The sequence below is a fragment of the Aulonocara stuartgranti genome (genome assembly GCF_965226115.1).
Source record: "Aulonocara stuartgranti genome assembly, chromosome: 22".
In the NCBI taxonomy this organism is placed as follows: domain Eukaryota; kingdom Metazoa; phylum Chordata; class Actinopteri; order Cichliformes; family Cichlidae; genus Aulonocara; species Aulonocara stuartgranti.
Window position 1 is genome coordinate 14,036,648 of NC_138957.1, and position 19,630 is coordinate 14,056,277.

The following is a 19,630-nucleotide window of genomic DNA, read 5'->3' on the forward strand; positions in this document are numbered from 1 at the left end:
CTGAACAGAAATGATGGCTTAAAATAGGACAATAAAATATGGTAAAGGTATAGTCAGTCACTTTTTAGATTATTTCATAGAAAAAAAGAATATTGTGCTCATAAATGTACATTGATTAGTGGGTAATTACGTCATTGCATTCTCATAAACCTAGAATTAATCCATTAAAAACACATAGAGGAGGGTGACAGTTTCTGGAAGCCGCCATGTTGCCCCACCATCTGAATACAGTGGCAGAGATGGACATCCACTTACTCTTGTTTTATATATGTGGCTGCAGACTGGCCACATATGTATGCCGAAGGCAAAGGAGAAGAGAAGTTATAGGGTTTTGTGGAGACAAATTGTAATCAATGTCTGCACCTTCAGACAAAAGATATGAAGGACCATACCAATTTTTTTGTCATGTGACAAGGGGTCACCTTCAACAAAGAAGCAAAAACATGAGGGAAAGAGACAACGTCATTGGTATCTTAATAAAATGTTATCCTCTTCTTCCTCACCTCAAGCCTCATCTCCTAAACTGAAGTCAGGGGTCTAACACACAAAAACATGCATACCTATGCTTATTTTATTCCAATATTATCAGAATTACTCATTTTCAGCAGATTAGACATGCTGTCCTCCTGTTTCTAGCCAGCTGACTATGAGCCGGCTAATCAACCACAGCTAGTTATAAGCTAAAATAATGCAGGCTAATATTAGAGATGGTCAAAGGAGCTTGCAAAGAAAAGCGTCTGGACTTCTTTAAGTTGCTTGAAGACGTTTCACCTCTCATCCGAGAAGCTTCTTCAGTTCTAAGGTCAAATGGTGGAGAGTCCCAGATATAAACCTAGTGGGAGTGACCCCCCACAGAGGGACAAAAGGACCCCCTGATGATCCTCTAATCACCTGAGCCAAGGTGTGAAACTGGGTAAGGGTCCCAATCAGCCAGAGTTTCGGGTGTGTTCATTGTGAAACCTGGCCCCACCTTATCATGCGAATTCCTGAGGTCAGATGGCCCAGGATGTGAGTGGGCGTTAAGGCGTCTGGGAAGGGATCTCAAAACTGGATTATAGATGGCAGAGAGTTGATGTCGTAAACCCCCGCCTCTGTTCAAAGATGGTCGCTCACAGTGGACATAGATGGCTTCTTTCACTCCTCTTTCAAACCATCTGTCCAAAATGTGAACATTGGCATCCTCGAAAGAGTGTCCTTTATCCTTAAGATTCAGATGGACTGCTGAGTCTTGTCCTGTGGAGGTGGCTCTTCTGTGTTGTGCCATGCACTTGTGAAGTGGCTGTTTGGTCTCTCCAATGTAGAGGTCTGAGCATTCCTCGCTGCACTGTACAGCATACACCACATACACCTCTGTCTGAGCGTGTTGCTGGGTCTGAAATGCACCGGGATGTCATGCTTGGAGAAAACTCTCCTGAGTTTCTCTGATACACCGGCTAGTTATAAGCTAAAATAATGCAGGCTAATATTAGAGATGGAGGAGGTACTGGTCCGTGTGTGTGGGCTTCCGGTAAACTTCGATGTTGAGTTTGCCGTTCTCTTCAATGTGCACAGCGCAGTCCAGGAAAGGCAAACAGTTGTCCTTTGTGTCTTCCCTGGTGAACTTGATGTTTTTATCCACAGCGTTAATGTGCGCAGTGAAGGATTCCACTTCTTGTGTCTTGATTTTGACCCAGGTGTCGTCCACATATCTGTACCAGTGGCTGGGTACTCTTCCTTTGAAAGAGCCAAGAGCCTTCCTTTCCGTCTGGCCCATGTACCTGAAACATAAGAACTTTCAGGTACATGGGAACGGCAAACTCAATATCGAAGTTTACCGGAAGCCCACACACACGGACCAGTACCTCCTCTTTGACTCCCATCACCCTTTGGAACACAAACTTGGAGTAATTAGGACCCTACACCACCGGGCAGAACATGTTCCCTCTAAGCCTGAAGGAAAAAAGAAGGAACGCACACATGTAAAGGAAGCACTCAAAACGTGCGGCTATCCTAAATGGGCGTTCTTAAAGTCAGCAAAGAGGCACAGAAAAGAAGACCAGACACCAGCGAGGGAGGATGAGAAGGACAGACGCAACAACATTGTCATCCCCTATGTAGCCGGTGTATCAGAGAAACTCAGGGGAGTTTTCTCCAAGCATGACGTCCCAGTGTATTTCAGACCCAGCAACACGCTCAGACAAAAACTGGTTCACCCAAAAGACAAAACGCCAAAACACAAACTTAACAATGTGGTGTATGCTGTACAGTACAGCGAGGAATGCTCAGACTTCTACATTGGAGAGACCAAACAGCCACTTCACAAGCGCATGGCACAACACAGAAGAGCCACCTCCACAGGACAAGACTCAGCAGTCCATCTGCATCTTAAGGATAAAGGACACTCTTTCGAGGATGCCAATGTTCACATTTTGGACAGAGAGGACAGATGGTTTGAAAGAGGAGTGAAAGAAGCCATCTACAGTGGGGCAAAAAAGTATTTAGTCAGCCACCGATTGTGCAAGTTCCCCCACTTAAAATGATGACAGAGGTCAGTAATTTGCACCAGAGGTACACTTCAACTGTGAGAGACAGAATGTGAAAAAAAATCCATGAATTCACATGGTAGGATTTGTAAAGAATTTATTTGTAAATTAGGGTGAAAAATAAGTATTTGGTCACCTCAAACATGGAAAATCTCTGGCTCTCACAGACCTGTAACGTCTTCTGTAAGAAGCTTTTCTGTCCCCCACTCGTTACCTGTATGAATGGCACCTGTTTGAACTCATCATCTGTATAAAAGACACCTGTCCACAGCCTCAAACAGTCAGACTCCAAACTCCGCCATGGCCAAGACCAAAGAGCTTTCGAAGGACACCAGGAAAAGTATTGTAGACCTGCACCAGACTGGGAAGAGTGAATCTACAATAGGCAAGCAGCTTGGTGTGAAAAAATCAACTGTGGGAGCAATCATCAGAAAATGGAAGACATACAAGACCACTGATAATCTCCCTCGATCTGGGGCTCCACGCAAGATCTCATCCCGTGGGGTCAAAATGATCATGAGAACGGTGAGCAAAGATCCCAGAACCACACGGGGGGACCTGGTGAATGACCTGCAGAGAGCTGGGACCAAAGTAACAAAGGTTACCATCAGTAACACACTACAACGGCAGGGAATCAAATCCAGCAGTGCCAGACGTGTTCCGCTGCTGAAGCCAGTGCATGTCCAGGCCCGTCTGAAGTTTGCCAGAGAGCACATGGATGATACAGCAGAGGATTGGGAGAATGTCATGTGGTCAGATGAAACCAAAGTAGAACTTTTTGGTATAAACTCAACTCGTCGTGTTTGGAGGAAGAAGAATACTGAGTTGCGTCCCAAGAACACCATACCTACTGTGACGCATGGGGGTGGAAACATCATGCTATGGGGCTGTTTTTCTGCCAAGGGGACAGAACGACTGATCCGTGTTAAGGACAGAATGAATGGGGCCATGTATCGTGAGATTTTGAGCCAAAACCTCCTTCCATCAGTGAGAACTTTGAAGATGAAACGAGGCTGGGTCTTCCAACATGACAATGATCCAAAACACACCGCCTGGGCAACAAAGGAGTGGCTCCGTAAGAAGCATTTGAAAGTCCTGAAGTGGCCTAGCCAGTCTCCAGACCTCAACCCCATAGAAAATCTGTGGCGGGAGTTGAAAGTCCGTGTTGCTCGGCGAAAGCCCCAAAACATCACTGCTCTCGAGAAGATCTGCATGGAGGAATGGGCCAAAATACCAGCTACTGTGTGTGCAAACCTGGTAAAGACCTATAGTAAACGTTTGACCTCTGTTATTGCCAACAAAGGTTATGTTACAAAGTATTGAGTTGTATTTTTGTTATTGACCAAATACTTATTTTCCACCCTGATTTACGAATAAATTCTTTACAAATCCTACCATGTGGATTCATGGATTTTTTTTTCACATTCTGTCTCTCACAGTTGAAGTGTCCCTCTGGTGCAAATTACTGACCTCTGTCATCATTTTAGGTGGGGGAACTTGCACAATCGGTGGCTGACTAAATACTTTTTTGCCCCACTGTATGTCCACTGTGAGCGACCATCTTTGAACAGAGGCGGGGGTTTACGACACCAACTCTCTGCCATCTATAATCCAGTTTTGAGATCCCTTCCCAGACGCCTTAACGCCCACTCACATCCTGGGCCATCTGACCTCAGGAATTCGCATGATAAGGTGGGGCCAGGTTTCACAATGAACACACCCGAAACTCTGGCTGATTGGGACCCACACCCAGTTTCACACCTTGGCTCAGGCAGTTAGAGGATCATCAGGGGGTCCTTTTGTCCCTCTGTGGGGGGTTACTCCCACTAGGTTTATATCTGGGACTCTCCACCATTTGACCTTAGAACTGAAGAAGCTTCTCGGATGAGAGGTGAAACGTCTTCAAGCAAATGAAAGAAGTCCAGACGCTTTTCTTTGCAAGCTCCTTTGACTACGATGACCTGGATGACTGAGAACCTTCACAGAAATATTAGAGATGAGTATCCTAAAAATCACACTTTAAATAGTTTAAACACGTTATTACATTACGTCAGAGTTTATTCAATAAGTGTCATTCACTAAGCGTCCAACAGTGTTAGTCAAAATGCCTTCAAAGTGGATCAAACACTGGCTAACAAAAGCTAACAATAACAAAAACAGCAGTGCTTACTGAGAGAAAACTTCAGGATATCCTCGGCTCACCTCAGTATTACTGTCACAGGACAGAAATGAGGATTGCTGACTCATCAACTTGTAACTGACAGCTTTCACAATTTTTACAACCTCCTCCACAGTAAATAGACAGTGGACTGACAGCCTGACCAGATAGCAAGACCACAGGGTAGATCTGATGATGAGTCACTTTGCTATTATTCAAGTACTATCACCACAAATGAAGAGCTTTTAGTGAGTTTTTTTTTTTTTTTTAAATGTATCCATCTGGATACCACAATTAGGCCATGCTGACACAGCTAGCTGTAGCCAGTTAGCATCTGTCTAGGTTCCGTTTATTGTTGCCACTCTCCTTCTGTGGATATGCTTCTTTACATAAAGCAAGCCGAAGAAATAATCCCGAATACATGTATATATTTTCTGGATCTACGCTCCATGGTTACAGACACGTACAAGAGCCAACATTTTAATGTAGCTAATATATCTATTTCAAGGAAGGTAGCATGTCAGAGAATAATCACATTTGAAGAGTAATTAAAGTTGAGGCCCTGGCTCGAGGCATTTTTAATTGATTACACTGGATTCTCTCTGAAATAGGTTAAATACTCTCCTAAAATGAATTCCATTAGTCTTTCGCTCACTATTTATATTCCCTCGCTCTCCTCTTATTAGCCAGTTGAGATCGTGGAGATTAAATTGCCCCATACTATACCTTCTTCGCCTCTGCATCTCTCCTCTCCCTTTAGCTCCACTTGCTCTATTTTTCTCCTCTGCCCATAACCCATTTATTAGACACCAATTTTAGTTTGCAGAGTCACCCCACTGTATTTATATAATGATATTATAGTTACTGTAAAATATTGGTTGGCTGCATCCACATCTGAAGCACAAGCCTAGCAACCTGTACTACTGGGTAAATTGTCAGGGACCCTCACTAATCTGCAGTAACAGCTGATTTGTTTATTGCATCACTTTTGCAACTTAGTCTTAGTGGTATTTAAAAAATCACTTTGTAACTTTTTTTTCTTTTTTGGGGGGAAATGGATCACCCTGACCTAACCTCAGGCAAGTCCAGGAATCCAATAAAAGCCAATACTGTGAATGTCAACTTACCCTAAAGGCATCAGTTTCCAATTTGCCATTGGCAGCACTTTTGGGAGGAATTTCTTTCAGGGTTTTCTTCCCCTCCCATACCTGGCACTGTTACCAGTGTGAAATTCCCATTCATCATAATAACCAGTGTTGAGTGTCCATTTATCAAGCTCCGAATGCCAGTGCTTTACTGTGGAAAGTTGAGCCAAGGGGATTTACCTTCTAATGACTGTTATAAAACCTAGTTATGAGACAAATTAGACAACAAGGGAGAGGAAAGTGAGACCCCATGTCCCTGTACACAGTCGAAATGTTATAATCCTTAAATGCTATTCATAACAATCAGAGTGCTGTTTTTTTGGTCTTTTTCTCCTGCGGCTGATTCCTTTTTAGCAGGCAATCACTTCAAAGAGGACATGCTCGAAGAAAAGCGCACAAATCGGAATGTTTTATATCTCTGACTCCGCTTCATGTATCATTTTTTGTTTGTTTTATTTTGTTTGCTTTTTGTCTTCTGAAAAAGCACTCATAGATCCTTGCTTGATATTTTAAGTTAATCATTTGTATTCACTGTAAAGCTTGCTGTCAACACCAAAAGACACCCAGTCTCTGTCTTACTGTCTTTCATTCTTCCTAACTTCAGACCTTGTGACTGGGGTAATATATTAATGCGATGAATCTCCGGTGAGGCACCTTCACCAGAAGACTAATCTGTAATGCATGCCTGTTTGAGCTTTATGCAAGCCAACATGAATTTGCCCAAAATGTGATTAATACAACCTCTATATCCCACAAGGTACCCCGCTTTGATGAATTAACAAATCGGGTGCGAATGTCTCCCATTTAATCATGCTGAGAGATGAAATGCTGGACCGGTGGGGCAGGCTGGGTGAGTGTATCCGCAGTAATCTTTTCCAATCCATATCCCGGCTAAGATGAAGAGCAAGTGATGACTTGACATCTACTTTCCATCAAATTGTGGACGTCTGTAAAAGAGATGAAGGAAATGGGTGGCTTCTGAGGCAGACTTGACCTTCTTTGAGTCAAACTCATGTCGGTCTTGTTTGTGCCAACTGCAACTGGAGTGCAGCGGGCACTTTTATAGGCAGAATAGGAAAGGCGATGAGTGAAAGGAAGGCATCACAGGATGTCATTATCTCAAATCTAGTTGTAAGTGTTTGCTCTTCAGTTAGAGAATTGTGCATGTGCATTGATGTTTTCAAGGTCTTACCTTGCAGGGGGAAAAAGCTGCAATATAAGTACAATAGAATAGAATAGAATAATTTTGGCCAGAGTCCTTCTGTCTCCCACCATCTGCACTTGGTCTTCCAAAAGACAAAAACACCTGCACTTCCTGATGAGTTTATCCAACCTCTTCCTCTCAGCTGCCAATAAACCGCTGCTCCAACATACAACACTGTAAAAAATGAGAGATGCCACCACAGAGTCATAGAAGGTCTTTAAAAGCGCTCCCTGTACTCCAAACGACCTCAGCCGCCTCAGCAGGTAGAGTCTGCTCTGACCCTTCCTGTAAAGAGCATCAGTGTTGTGGCTCCAGTCCAGTTTATTATTCAGGTGAACACCCAGGTACCTATAAGAGTCCACTATCTTAATGTCCACTCCCTGGATGTTCACCGGTGTCAGTGTGGTGGGTCTGCGTCTCCGGAAGTCCACCACCAACTCCTTGGTTTTCCCGGCGTTGATCAGCAGGTGGTTCTGCTGACACCAGTCAACAAAGTCCAGAGTCCACTGTCTGTACTCTGAGTCGTCCTCACCTGTGATGAGGCCGACTATGGCAGAGTCGTCAGAGAACTTCTGTAGGTGGCAGCGTTGGGAGTTGATGGAGAAGTCTGGAGTGTAGAGGGTGAAGAGGAACGGTGCCAGCACAGTTCCCTGTGGGGCCCCCGTATTGCAGACCCCACTCCCGATAGCTCCAGCTTGTCTCTCAGAAGTCGTAGCTGGATGGTGTTAAAAGCACTGGGTCAAAGGAGCTTGCAAAGAAAAGCGTCTGGACTTCTTTAAGTTACTTGAAGACGTTTCACCTCTCATCCGAGAAGCTTCTTCAGTTCTAAGATCAAATGGTGGAGAGTCCCAGATTTAAACCTAGTGGGAGTATCCCCCCACAGAGGGACGAAAGGACCCCCTGATGATCCTCTAACTGCCTGAGCCAAGGTGTGAAACTGGGTGTGGGTCCCAATCAGCCAGAGTTTCGGGCACTGGAGAAATCAAAAGAACATGATCCTCACAGTGCTTCCAGGCTTCTCCAGGTGAGTCAGAGCTCGGTGCAGGAGGTAGATGATGGCGTCCTCCACCCCAATGCCAGGCTGGTAAGCAAACTGCAGTGGATCCAATGAAGACCTCACCAGGGGGCGCAGATGGTTTAGAACCAACCTTTCGAGGGTCTTCATCAGATACGATGTCAGGGCTACCAGCCTGTAGCTGCTGAGGTCCTTGGGATGGGAGGTCTTTGGAGGTCTTCCACAGCTGTGGTACTTTCCCCAGTGACAGGCTCAGGTTGAACAAATAACCTAGTATGCCACACAGTTCATCTGCGCAGCATCTCAGGAGCCTTCCTCACCTTGATCTTGCCAAGCTTGTTCCTCACTTGAAGTGCTGAGATAGAAAGAGTGGATTTTGGGGGAGTAGTGTGTATGTTGGAGTCCACAGAAGCCGGGGGTGGGTGTAATGACCGGGAGCTGGGAGGTGTGAAGTCCTGAGATGAAGGACAGGCAGTCCCTGAAGATGAAGGAGATTGCAGCAGGGGGGACGATGCTGTGGGAGGGGTGGGTGTTTGATCAAACCTATTAAAATATTTATTTAGGTCATTCACCCACCCCAAGTCTCCTGCAGCCTGGGGGGTTGGTTTTTGTCCTTAGATTGTCTTCAGGCTGTTCCAAACCCCTCTGATGTTGTCCTGTTGCAGCTGCTCCTCCATCAGAGCCAACATGAAGAAGGTTCTCCCCAAATACTATCAGCAGTGTTGGGAAGGTTACTTTTAAAATGTATTCCATTACAGAATACAGAATGCACGCCCCAAAATGTATTCTGTAACGTATTCCGTTACTCAATGACAGTAATGTATTCTGAATACTTTGGATTACTTAATATATTATCATGCTTTTTACAACAGCGTGAATGTGCTATTGCTGTGTGATTTATTACTATTACTGAAAGTCCGCGACTCCGAACTGTAGTAAAGGGACCTCTGACTAATACGGCGGGGTCCCTGTCGGCTCGTAGCCGACAAATAGCTTTACTTTGTTGTGTGGGTCAACTTTTCTTGCGAGAGACAGAGAGAGGCGTTGAAAGGCTGCTCCAACGGAACTTATTGTTTTCAGAGGAAAACACGAACACAGCGTACAGTCGAGTCTTACTTACAACTGGGCTCGTCACGCTCTCTTCTTGGCTGCAGTGGTTATTATTATATTTACATGCTTCCAGCTCCCGTTTTTGCTCGATGACAACTCGTACCTTTCCACTCCCCTTTTTCTCCCTCCTCGCGCTCACAGACATATAACGTGTATGGCAGTCCATTCTCCCTGCAACACGGACTACACTGCCTATGATGCTACATTCTTTAGAGCTATGCTTGTAGCATTCTGCCTGTTAGCTTAGCACAACAACAACAACAACGAAATGCGCTCTCTCACCCAGGAAACACACAGTCGCAGAGAGAGAGAGAGCGTCGCCCTGTAACCATGGCAACCGTAACGCTGCCGCCTGGAACAAAAGAACGTAGCTGTCAAACAAAACCCAAACAGTCCTGACCCGCGACAATATGAAACAGGAAAGTACCGCAGTGTAATCCATTTATTTCAACAAAGTAACTGTATTCTGAATACCACCTTTTTAAACGGTAACTGTAACGGAATACAGTTACTCATATTTTGTATTTTAAATACGTAACGGCGGTACATGTATTCCGTTACTCCCCAACACTGACTATCAGCACATCTCCTTCCCCACAAGAGGTGATCAAACATTGGACCACTGTTACACTCCATTCAAAGAGTGCTACAAACCCCTCCCCCCACCCAGCTTTTGGTAAGGCAGACCATTGTTCCATACTGCTGCTGCTGCATACAGACAAAGACTGAAACATGAAAAACCAGCTTCCAGGGTTATTTACAAATGAGACAGTGAGGCTGAGGAGGTCCTGCAGGACTGCTTTGACACAACTGGCTGGCAGATATTTGTGGATGCAGCTGATGGCAAAATCAATGAACTCACAGACTCTGTCATTGGATATATTGGAAAGTGCATGGATGACACCATCACAAAAACCACTGTCCGCATATATCCAAATCAGAAACCCTGGGTAAATAAAGACGTTCGCGCCAAGCTAAAAGTGCGGACCTCTGCCTTTAACTCCAGGGATGCTGATGCATATAAAGCAGCCAGGTACGACCTCCGAAAGTCCATAAAAAAGGCCAGAAAGGACTACAGGGACAAAATGGAGTCCAGCTACCACGGCTTTGACACCAGGCGATGTGGAATGGACTGCGCTGCATCACTGACTACAAGAAGGTCAACACAGTCAGTGTTCAGCCCACTGCATCTCTTGCAGACGAGCTTAACAACTTCTATGCTCGTTTTGACGCAGACAACAGAGAACAGATCCTCTACCCTCAGGAGGACAGTGAGGCTGCAACTCTAACTCTGAAAACAGAAGCTGTGAGATGGACTTTTAAAAAGGTAAATCCTCACAAAGCCCCAGGACCAGACGGCATCCCAGGCCGGCTACTCAGAGTGTGTGCAGACGAGCTGGCAGAGGTGTTCACCAACATCTTCAACCTCTCCCTGAGGCAGTCAGTGGTCCCCACGTCCCTCAAAGCATCCACCATCATTCCCGTTCCCAAAAAAATCAGTGGTCTCCTGTCTGAATGACTACCGTCCTGTTGCACTGACATCCGTCAGCATGAAGTGCCTGGAGCGGCTGGTCAAAGGTCATATCTGCTCCTCCCTCCCTGACACACTGGACCCTCTTCAGTTTGCCTATCGGACAAACAGAGCCACAGAGGATGCCATCGCCGTGGCAACGCACACCACCCTCACTCACCTGGAGAAAGGGAATGCATATGCAAGGATGCTCTTCATCGACTATACAGCTCTTATTTAATCACTAGTGTACATATATTTATATTTATAGATACATATATATTTAGTCATCTTTTCTCTTTTACCATGTCTCTCTAATATTTTGCTCCTTACTATTTTTCTATTTTCTTTATTATTTTATTTTATTTTATTATATTTTCTCCTACTGTATCATGATGCTGAGTGACTGCTGCTCGTCAAACACATTTCATTGCAATGTTGACCCTGTGCTAACTTGCATGTGACAAATAAAACTGAAAACTGAAACTGAATCTTCCTCCTGTAGTTTTCCTTTCATGCCTTATCTTCCATTTCAGCTTCTTCTGAACAGCTCTCAGCTCCTGTTTGTCTCCAGATCTAAACACTCTCTTCTTCTCCTTAAGGAGAGCCTTAATTTCAGGATTTCAGTATAACAGACCATAATACAATAAATACCTTTATACACATGAGAATTATAATAATTGAGGGTCAAAGAAAGAAAATGAAAGAGGAAATGGGCAAACAGGAAAGTAAATACAGAAGAAAAATGTGTGAAACTGGAAGATGATGGAGAGGAAGAGGCAGAAAAAGTTAATAAAAAAAGAAGAAGGAAAGTTTAACTGTGAAAATGACAGTTGAAAGTGGTAGTCAAGCTGGGAAAAAGTAGAGGAAGTCTTGGAATTAGAAGTGCATAAGGGAGAGGAAATAAGAAAGCAGCAGAAGTGGAGGATGAATGAGAACTAAAAGTTGTCCTGAAAGAAGAAGATGTGAAAAATAAAACTGAAAGATAAAATTCTGCAAAAGAAAAAAGTAATGGAAGCAGAGGAAGAAGAAGAAGAAAAAACTGGTGGAAATTAAAAATTAAAAAGCACAAAAAGTGGGAATGGAAATGGAGGAGTGGATGGTGGATGAAATTGAAGTGAAAATAAGGATGTGGAAGGTGAAATGGAAATGGAAGAAGTTGTGAGCGTGTTGGAAAAAGAGGAGGTGTAAAGTGGAATATGAGGACATTAGAAAAAAAGCTCTGAATTTGAAGAGAAGGTGGAGAAGAAGGAGTGGGGGGAAATTTGAAAAATATTTAGAACAAAAGGAGAAGCAGAAAGGGCAGACGAGGGGTTGTACATGGAAGAAAATAGGTCGAAGGGGAAAAAGCAGTAGGAGTAAAGGAGGAAGATGAAGAAAATGTGGACGTTGAAGATAAAAACTGAAGTAAAAGAGGAGCTGGAGGTAGGAGGGGATAAGGAAGAATACAAAAAGTTTATCGAATATTCCAAAGTGGTGCTACAACCTCCAACTTAGTCAACTTTTGTCTTTACTAGTTCTTGACATCACGAAAACTAGAACTTTGACAGTTTTTTGCTGAGAGGAGGAAATGTTTTGCCAAGTCAAAATCCCTCTCCTAAATCAGCACTCAAAGTTTGACACTGAATAATTGATTGCCGCTGATATTTCAAAGGGTCAAGCCCATCTCAGGAGTTTTTAATGTAGGATTGAATTTGCACACATAAGAGGGCGAAAAACTTGTTAGGAAGTTTCTTGATTCACCTAGAGCAAATCAGTATGTCTTGCAGGGCTTAGAAAAAGGAGACATTTCTCTCCCTAATGTGTTCAGGTGTAGGAGAAAGAATCGAGTCTTTTAATAACTGAAAATGTAAATGTTTATTCGAAGAAATATGTGTATTTATTTTTATTTTAGTCTAACATATAAAGCAGGATTGGAATTAAATTACTTAATATTAAATTCCACATGCTGCTGATGTGGAATCACTGCAGGACTGACTGCAGATATCGCAACGGGCTACTTCTGTCAAATTCTGTCAAATTGTTACCCAAATAACAAGCCGTGGGTGACTAAGGACATCAAAGCCCTCCTCAACAACAAGAAGAGGGCTTTCAGAGGGGGCAACAAAGAGGAGGTGAGGAAGATCCAGGTGTTACTAAAGGACAAGATCAGAGAGGCTAAGGACAATTACAGGAGGAAGCTGGAGTGGAAACTCCAGCAGAACAGCATGAGAGGTGTGGAGGGGCATGAAGACCATCACTGGATTCAGGCCAACCAACAGCAGGGGAACTGAGGGAGGTGAGAATAGAGCCAATGAGTTGAATCTGTTTTTCAATAGATTCGACACCACAGTGTCTGCTCCTACCCCCACAACCTCACCTGTAGTCAGCCTGGAATCCAGAGCCACACCACTGTGCCAGCCTCTCTCTTCACATGGCGCTGTTGCCTCCTGTGAGATTCCTGACACCCCTCCCCCACCCATCACCTTCACTCAATACCAGGTTGAGATGCAAATGAGGAGACTTCACTCAGGCAAGTCTGCTGGACCAGACGGAGTGAGTCCCCTTGTCCTCAAGACCTGTGCCCCCCAGCTGTGTGGAGTCTTTCATAAACTGTTTATGCTGAGTCTGAGTCTGCAGAGGGTCCCGGTGATGTGGAAGACATCATGCCTCGTCCCTGTACCAAAGACGCCACGTCCCAGTGGCCCCCAGGATTACAGGCCCGTGGCATTGACCTCCCACATCATGAAGACCCTGGAAAGGCTCATCCTGGACCAGCTGCGACCCATAGTAAGACCACACCTGGATCCCCTTCAGTTCGCTTATCAGCCTCGTCTCGGAACTGAGGACGCCATCATCTACCTGCTCAATCGTGTCTACACCCATCTGGACCAGCCGGCGAGCACTGTGAGGGTCATGTTTTTTGACTTTTCCAGTGCTTTCAACACCATCAGGCCGACCCTCCTGGGTGATAAGTTAGCAGCGATGCAGGTGGATGCTTCTCTGGTGTCCTGGATTGTTGATTACCTGACAGGAAGACCACAATATGTACGTCTCCCACAGTGTGTGTCTGACAAGGTGATCAGCAACACAGGGGCACCACAGGGGACTGTCCTCTCCCCCTTCCTCTTCACCCTCTACACCACAGACTTCAGCCACTGCACAGAGACATGCCATCTTCAGAAGTTTTCTGATGACTCTGCGGTGGTTGGATGCATCAGCAGGGATGATGAGACAGAGTACCGGGCTGTGGTCGACTCCTTTGTCACGTGGTGTGAGCAGAATCATCTGCAGCTCAACGTGGCAAAGACCAAGGAACTGATCGTGGACTTCAGGAAGACCAGGAAACACTTGACCCCTGTTTCAATTCAGGGGGTCAGTGTTGACATTGTGGAGGACTATAAATACCTTGGAGTACACATTGACAATAAACTGGACTGGGCTAAAAACACCACAGCACTTTACAGGAAGGGCCAGAGTCGTCTCTATTTTTTGAGGCGACTGAGGTCCTTCAACATCTGCCAGAAAATGCTGAGGATTTTCTATGAGTCTGTTGTGGCCAGTGCGATCCTCTATGCTGTTGCATGCTGGGGGAGCAGGCTGAGGGTCGCAGATGCCAACAGACTTAATAAACTAATCCGTAAGGCCAGCAATGTTGTGGGGATGGAGCTGGACTCCCTCAAGGTGGTGTCGGAGAGGCGGATGCTGTCCAAGATAAAGACAATGTTGGATAACACCTCCCACCCACTCCATGACATGTTGGTCAGTCACAGGAGCTCGTTCAGTGAGAGACTGAGATTACCGAAAAGCACCACTGAACGACACAGGAAATCATTCCTGCCTGTGGCCATCTCCCTGTACAACGCATCCACTTAACACACTGTTTGCTGCTACAACTACACATGTTTCTTTTCCAACTATTTATTTATGAGTGACTTATGTATGTATGTATGTATATATATGTATATATTGTACTATATTGTTCCTTGAGGTCCATTAAAATCTCCCAAGCTGGCTCCTGTTCTGGTATCTTACATCCAATTATAAAAGGAAGTAAGTGCAGCAGTGTCCAATTTTCATGTCCATTACCAAAAACTGTTCCTTTCTCAAAGCTTGTTTTTGGAATTTTTTGAGGCTTGTTTACTTTGTCCGAATATTTGTAGGGAAATGACTTTATGAAGTTGTTTAATGTATCAAATGTAATGAACCCTTTTGAGATCAGCTTTTTTAAACATAAGGACAACTCCAAAGGAATGACGCCTTCAAAAAGGTCATGCAAAATATCTGGAGGAAATCCGGTTATTGGGTGAAAGAATAGTAAATGTTTGCTCAGTACACATTCCCTTTTTACCCCATTAACACTTTGGAGGTTGTCAGTTTGCCTAAGCTCTTCCAGAAATGAATTGTGTTGATCAACACCCCTCAATTGGAAGTCATTAACTTCAGTCGTTGCAATTTTGTCCCGACTTATCAAACAAAAGCGACAGAACTTGTCAACAGTAAAACTTTCATAAAAGCCTGCCAGACCATGTGCACCAAGGTTATCTGCGCTCACACAATATACAGTGCCCTTAATAAACTGGCTTACAACTTCCACAAAATTTCCCTCTTCTTCTAGACACCTTATATCTTTAATCAGTGGCTCAAAAAACTTTTCATAACCATATTGTTTGACATCCACACTTTTACCTAAGAGAGCAAGCTGAATTGAACAAAGATTAGATCGAAATCTGGGTGGTAAATTAAGAACTACCCAATATACTGCAGTAATCTTGTGACGTTTTCTAGAGGTGCCCAGTGGGTTACAAACTTCAAAATCATCAATATACAACCCCAAACTGATACATAAGTTTTGTTGTCCCAGTAACTTATTGCCCTTGTAGTACTTGCCGTCTTGAAATGACTTAAAGTGTCCAGATAAAGCTTCTTGATTAAATACAATTTGGTCCAAAAAATCTGCCCGTCCCAGTAAAGTCTCAAGTATCTTAGTGACAGATATATAAACAAAAGAGTTTTTATGAGCTGTGTTGTACAGATACTCTGTGGGTTCTACAACAGAAAACTGCTCTTTGAAATATATATTCCTTCTGTGATCTGTAGATAGGGAACCTTTCTCCGATGTTGTTAAAAGCAGTGGATTAGTTTGAACTAGGGCATTAGAAATGTCTTGCAAAACACAATCATTTACTTCTATTTCATGCTTTGAAAGGATCTCTTTTACACTGGTGAGAGTATGAATGTTAGAGAAAGAGAGCAGGTTATGGAAATCCTCTACAATCTTTTGTGTTGCAGCTCGAGAAACATGCAACACTGTTTGCATACACAGAAAGAGAGATGCCAGTTTGTGTTCAAGTGTCTCACTATCCACATCCTATACAATCTTGTCAAGCTCATCTGGTCTCACAAAATTATAAGCTGATGTTCCTGCTTCACAATCAGATTGCTCACTTTCAATTATCTCATCTTCAGAAACAGTTCTTGCAATTGTTCGAAAATCCTCAAGTGTACAATTTTTATGGTTTCGACTTCTGTGAGAACTGAAGGTTGGGCAAATGTTTGTTTTAAAATTACACCTTAAAAAGGGACATTGTACGGTTTCTCGGTTCTTTAAATGATGTCCAAGATGGTTCCAAAAGGTTTTCTCACTGCAAATCTCCTTAAAGTCACACAATTCACACTGAAATGTGGAATTTTTGTGGATTTTTACTATTGAGTGTGACCTTGAGAGGTGTGATCGTAATGCTCCAGGTGTTTTAAATACACATACACAGTCTGTGTGAATGCATGGCCAATGTGCACCTTGTCCGTGATGAAGGCGGAAATGTTTCAAAAGAGTCTCTTGACTGGAGCTTGTGAATTTGCAAAATCGGCACTGCATGAAATCCACCCCTGAAACACAAGAGACATAGTCAATTTTGCCAAAAGCACTTTTGCAATGGGATAAAACATCCATATCTAACACACAGAAGGAATCCATAGATGCAGGAGCTGAATACATCAACAAGCCAAAACCAGAGACATCATGAAAAAAATATGTAAGGAATCATATTAACTTACATATGACCACTTGTCTACTATATCAAGTATATGATTGATAACATACATGACATGTAACATAAATGCAAGCTTGAATTCAAACATTTTTTTGTTACTATGATAAAAAAAATGCAATAACTATAGAAAAAAATAATACTATCTGTAACACAATATACATCAGCAACACACAATCATTCCTTAAATATTGTCTCCTTCCCCATTATGTAAAAAGCTCTGAAAATGTAGCAATCTTATAATACAGAGCATGAAGTACAACTTTAATTTGCGTGTGACATTAACTTACAGTACATTAGGCAATCTTACACCAGCTGACAAACTGTCAAGTCAGCTTTAAACATTACTTTAAAGTAACAGTGCTGCACCGGATAAACGGTGACTATTGAAAAAGTGAAAAAACAATATTAGACAATATGCAAGTTACTTATATCACTGTCATATAATTGGCGCACATATCCTACACCGACCCATGAAAGCGTCTCCATGACAACGCGTGCTTGGCCCAGTTTGTTGTCAATGTTAACATAACGTTTTCATGCAAAGATAACATTGAAACTGGTTACAAAACGGGTAATAAGCTAATAAGTTTTACCATGGCAGAAGTGCTGTAAAAAGCCAGTGTGAGATACCGTCATTTAGTGATGTCTGTCTAAATATCAGAGTGTTTAACATTAAACATTACTTTTTGCGCTGGCCACTACTCTGAGCTAAAGCCTTCAGAGGCTGCTTGTAGCCCGATTACGACACAGCGGCGCGACGAAGGTTGCCCAAATTCATAGTGGACTCCTCTAAATTTGTCCGAGAAATACGTCCTCCTTATAATAAGCATCTCTTAAAATGTTTGCAATATTGAAACATTTCAATATAATGTAGAAAAAAAACGAGAGAAAAAAAGTTACGGATCGGACTCCCCGATCCTTATTGCGCATGTGCAAATTCTACCTGTGGAATTAGTTTTAATATTACTCTTTCTGGGTCACAAAATAAACTTTTAAGATATTTTCAGGCGTTAATGTAGCTATGTAAATTGCTAATATCTGTTCAGTTTATTAAGACAACATATACTTGCAAGAGTGCGCCGACGCTTTCGGAGACGTCTGTTACCCACCAGCTCGATAGCTAGCCAAGGGGGGGTGTCAATTAAGTCACTTAGATAACTTAAAAATGCTATTGTTGGCCTTTTTCAGTGTTTTACTAGTTCCATTCTCCCGGGTCCTCAGGAGGATGCAGCCTAGGCGCTTGTAGAAAATCTTAATAACACATGTAGTTAGCTTACCTGCTAGGGTAAATGGTCGGCAGCTCCAGCACCTGTCCAAAAGAATTATACACTCCAACTGCAGAAGTGAAAATCCTCAATGGTCGAAAAATTGCAATTTGCATCCAAATCCAGCCACGATGGTTCAAATTTTCTTAGGAGGTTTTTAGTCTAGAACACATGGTAAACCACTATCACACAGCTCAGGTCTGCTCAGGCTCAGTTGAAAGTCCGTTTGGTTTAGTTCAAACTTGTTCAGACCACATGTGCCAGTCATCTACGGGGTTTCCCACTGGTTCCCAACTTGACTCAGAAACTCTGCTCAAAAGTTGATAATCTTTGTTATGCTGTCTAGAAAATCTTAGTTAGGACAACAATGAAAGAAATTTGTTGGGTAGACAAGCTTTTTTAGGTTGTAAATAGAAAGTTTTATTTCTAAGTCAGTTTAATTTAAAAACTTTAGTGAAATCAACAATTGCTAGTTATCGTTTTTACAGTGCAGACTTGTGTGTGCAGAGGGTAACAGATCTCCCTCAGAGGATCAGCTTCTGTTTAGCTACAGGATCTAACATGCGTCAGAACAGCGGGAAACTTGTTGACACAGTTCTCTGCTCTAATATCAAGATCTGGTCTTACACAGAGCCATGCTTTGTAAGATATTTTACACCACTACCTGGATAGACTTCCCTGAGAGCTGACTTTAGGTGAAGGAAGATGTAATAATAACGACTTAATCAAAGTGTGATCGTTGTTTCAAGTCAATCCGTAATAATCTCATTTTAAGTTTAACATAATGCATGAATCAACCCCAATCAGAAACAATACACCTGTTTTATCAAGCTGTCTAAATGAACCTGCTTAAATAACGGAGATACATCCGACAACATATTGTGTTAATAATAATAATAAGACACCCATAAAAAGCCTGTTTCAAATATTTCTTTTTCTAGCTCTGTTTCTTTGCAAAACACTGTCTGTGTCTGTGGATTGAATTAAAGGAGACACCGCTTTGCTGGCTGCTCGCTGTAGATACCTCTCCTAAAGCTTGGCTATCTCTCCGTACACAATGGGTATTTTTAGTGGCCCTTATCTCTTCATGAAACATGAGGCGCAGTGCAGAGGCTTACGCTACACACCTCGAATGGTTTGGCTTAGGATAATGCGTACATGTGAATGGAGGGTGTGTGTGTGTTCTGGGTACAGTGAGGTAGGGCTTGTTTCGGTGTCAAATCCATGCCCCCCCCCCTCCTTTCCACAAACTGTTTAATGGGCTCTAACAGATAGGTAAAAAGGGGGAAATGGCAGAGGTAATGATAGCAGTAGGAGAACAGTTGCGAGAGAGGGAAGGATGGGGAGATAGATGGTTGGGTTGGATCTATTGCCTGTATGCCACAGTACAGTAAAAGTTTTACAATACTCCTCCTATGGTTGAATGATAACACATACATTAAGCGCAAAAAATCTTTCCATAAATGCGATCCTGTTAAATGTCCCACGATATTAGGCTGATATATCACAAAGCAGCTAGCATGCAGAGCAGATTATTTTTCTCATCTTCATATACCATCAGTCCTGTGGAGCATTTCAGAAAAAAAATCTTTTGAATAACTCATCCCTTAATCAGCGTGTTATGGCCTGACCTCTTGTATCCTGCACAAGCGGGGGTGATATAAACTGA

General features: G+C 43.1%; 1 protein-coding gene across 1 annotated transcript; it reads right to left on the reverse strand.

The window, feature by feature from the left end:
- Positions 1-10,837: 10,837 nt before the first annotated feature.
- LOC309698148 (uncharacterized protein) lies at positions 10,838-18,523 on the reverse strand (the record flags this gene model as incomplete). Its single annotated transcript, XM_082520460.1, has 3 exons — positions 17,974-18,523; positions 14,619-16,532; positions 10,838-10,845 (listed from the first exon to the last, which is right to left on the reverse strand). The coding sequence occupies exons 2-3, from the start codon at positions 15,961-15,963 to the stop codon at positions 10,838-10,840; spliced, it is 1,353 nt and encodes a 450-aa protein (XP_082376586.1). The 5' UTR covers positions 15,964-16,532; positions 17,974-18,523.
- Between the last annotated feature and the right edge of the window lie 1,107 nt (positions 18,524-19,630).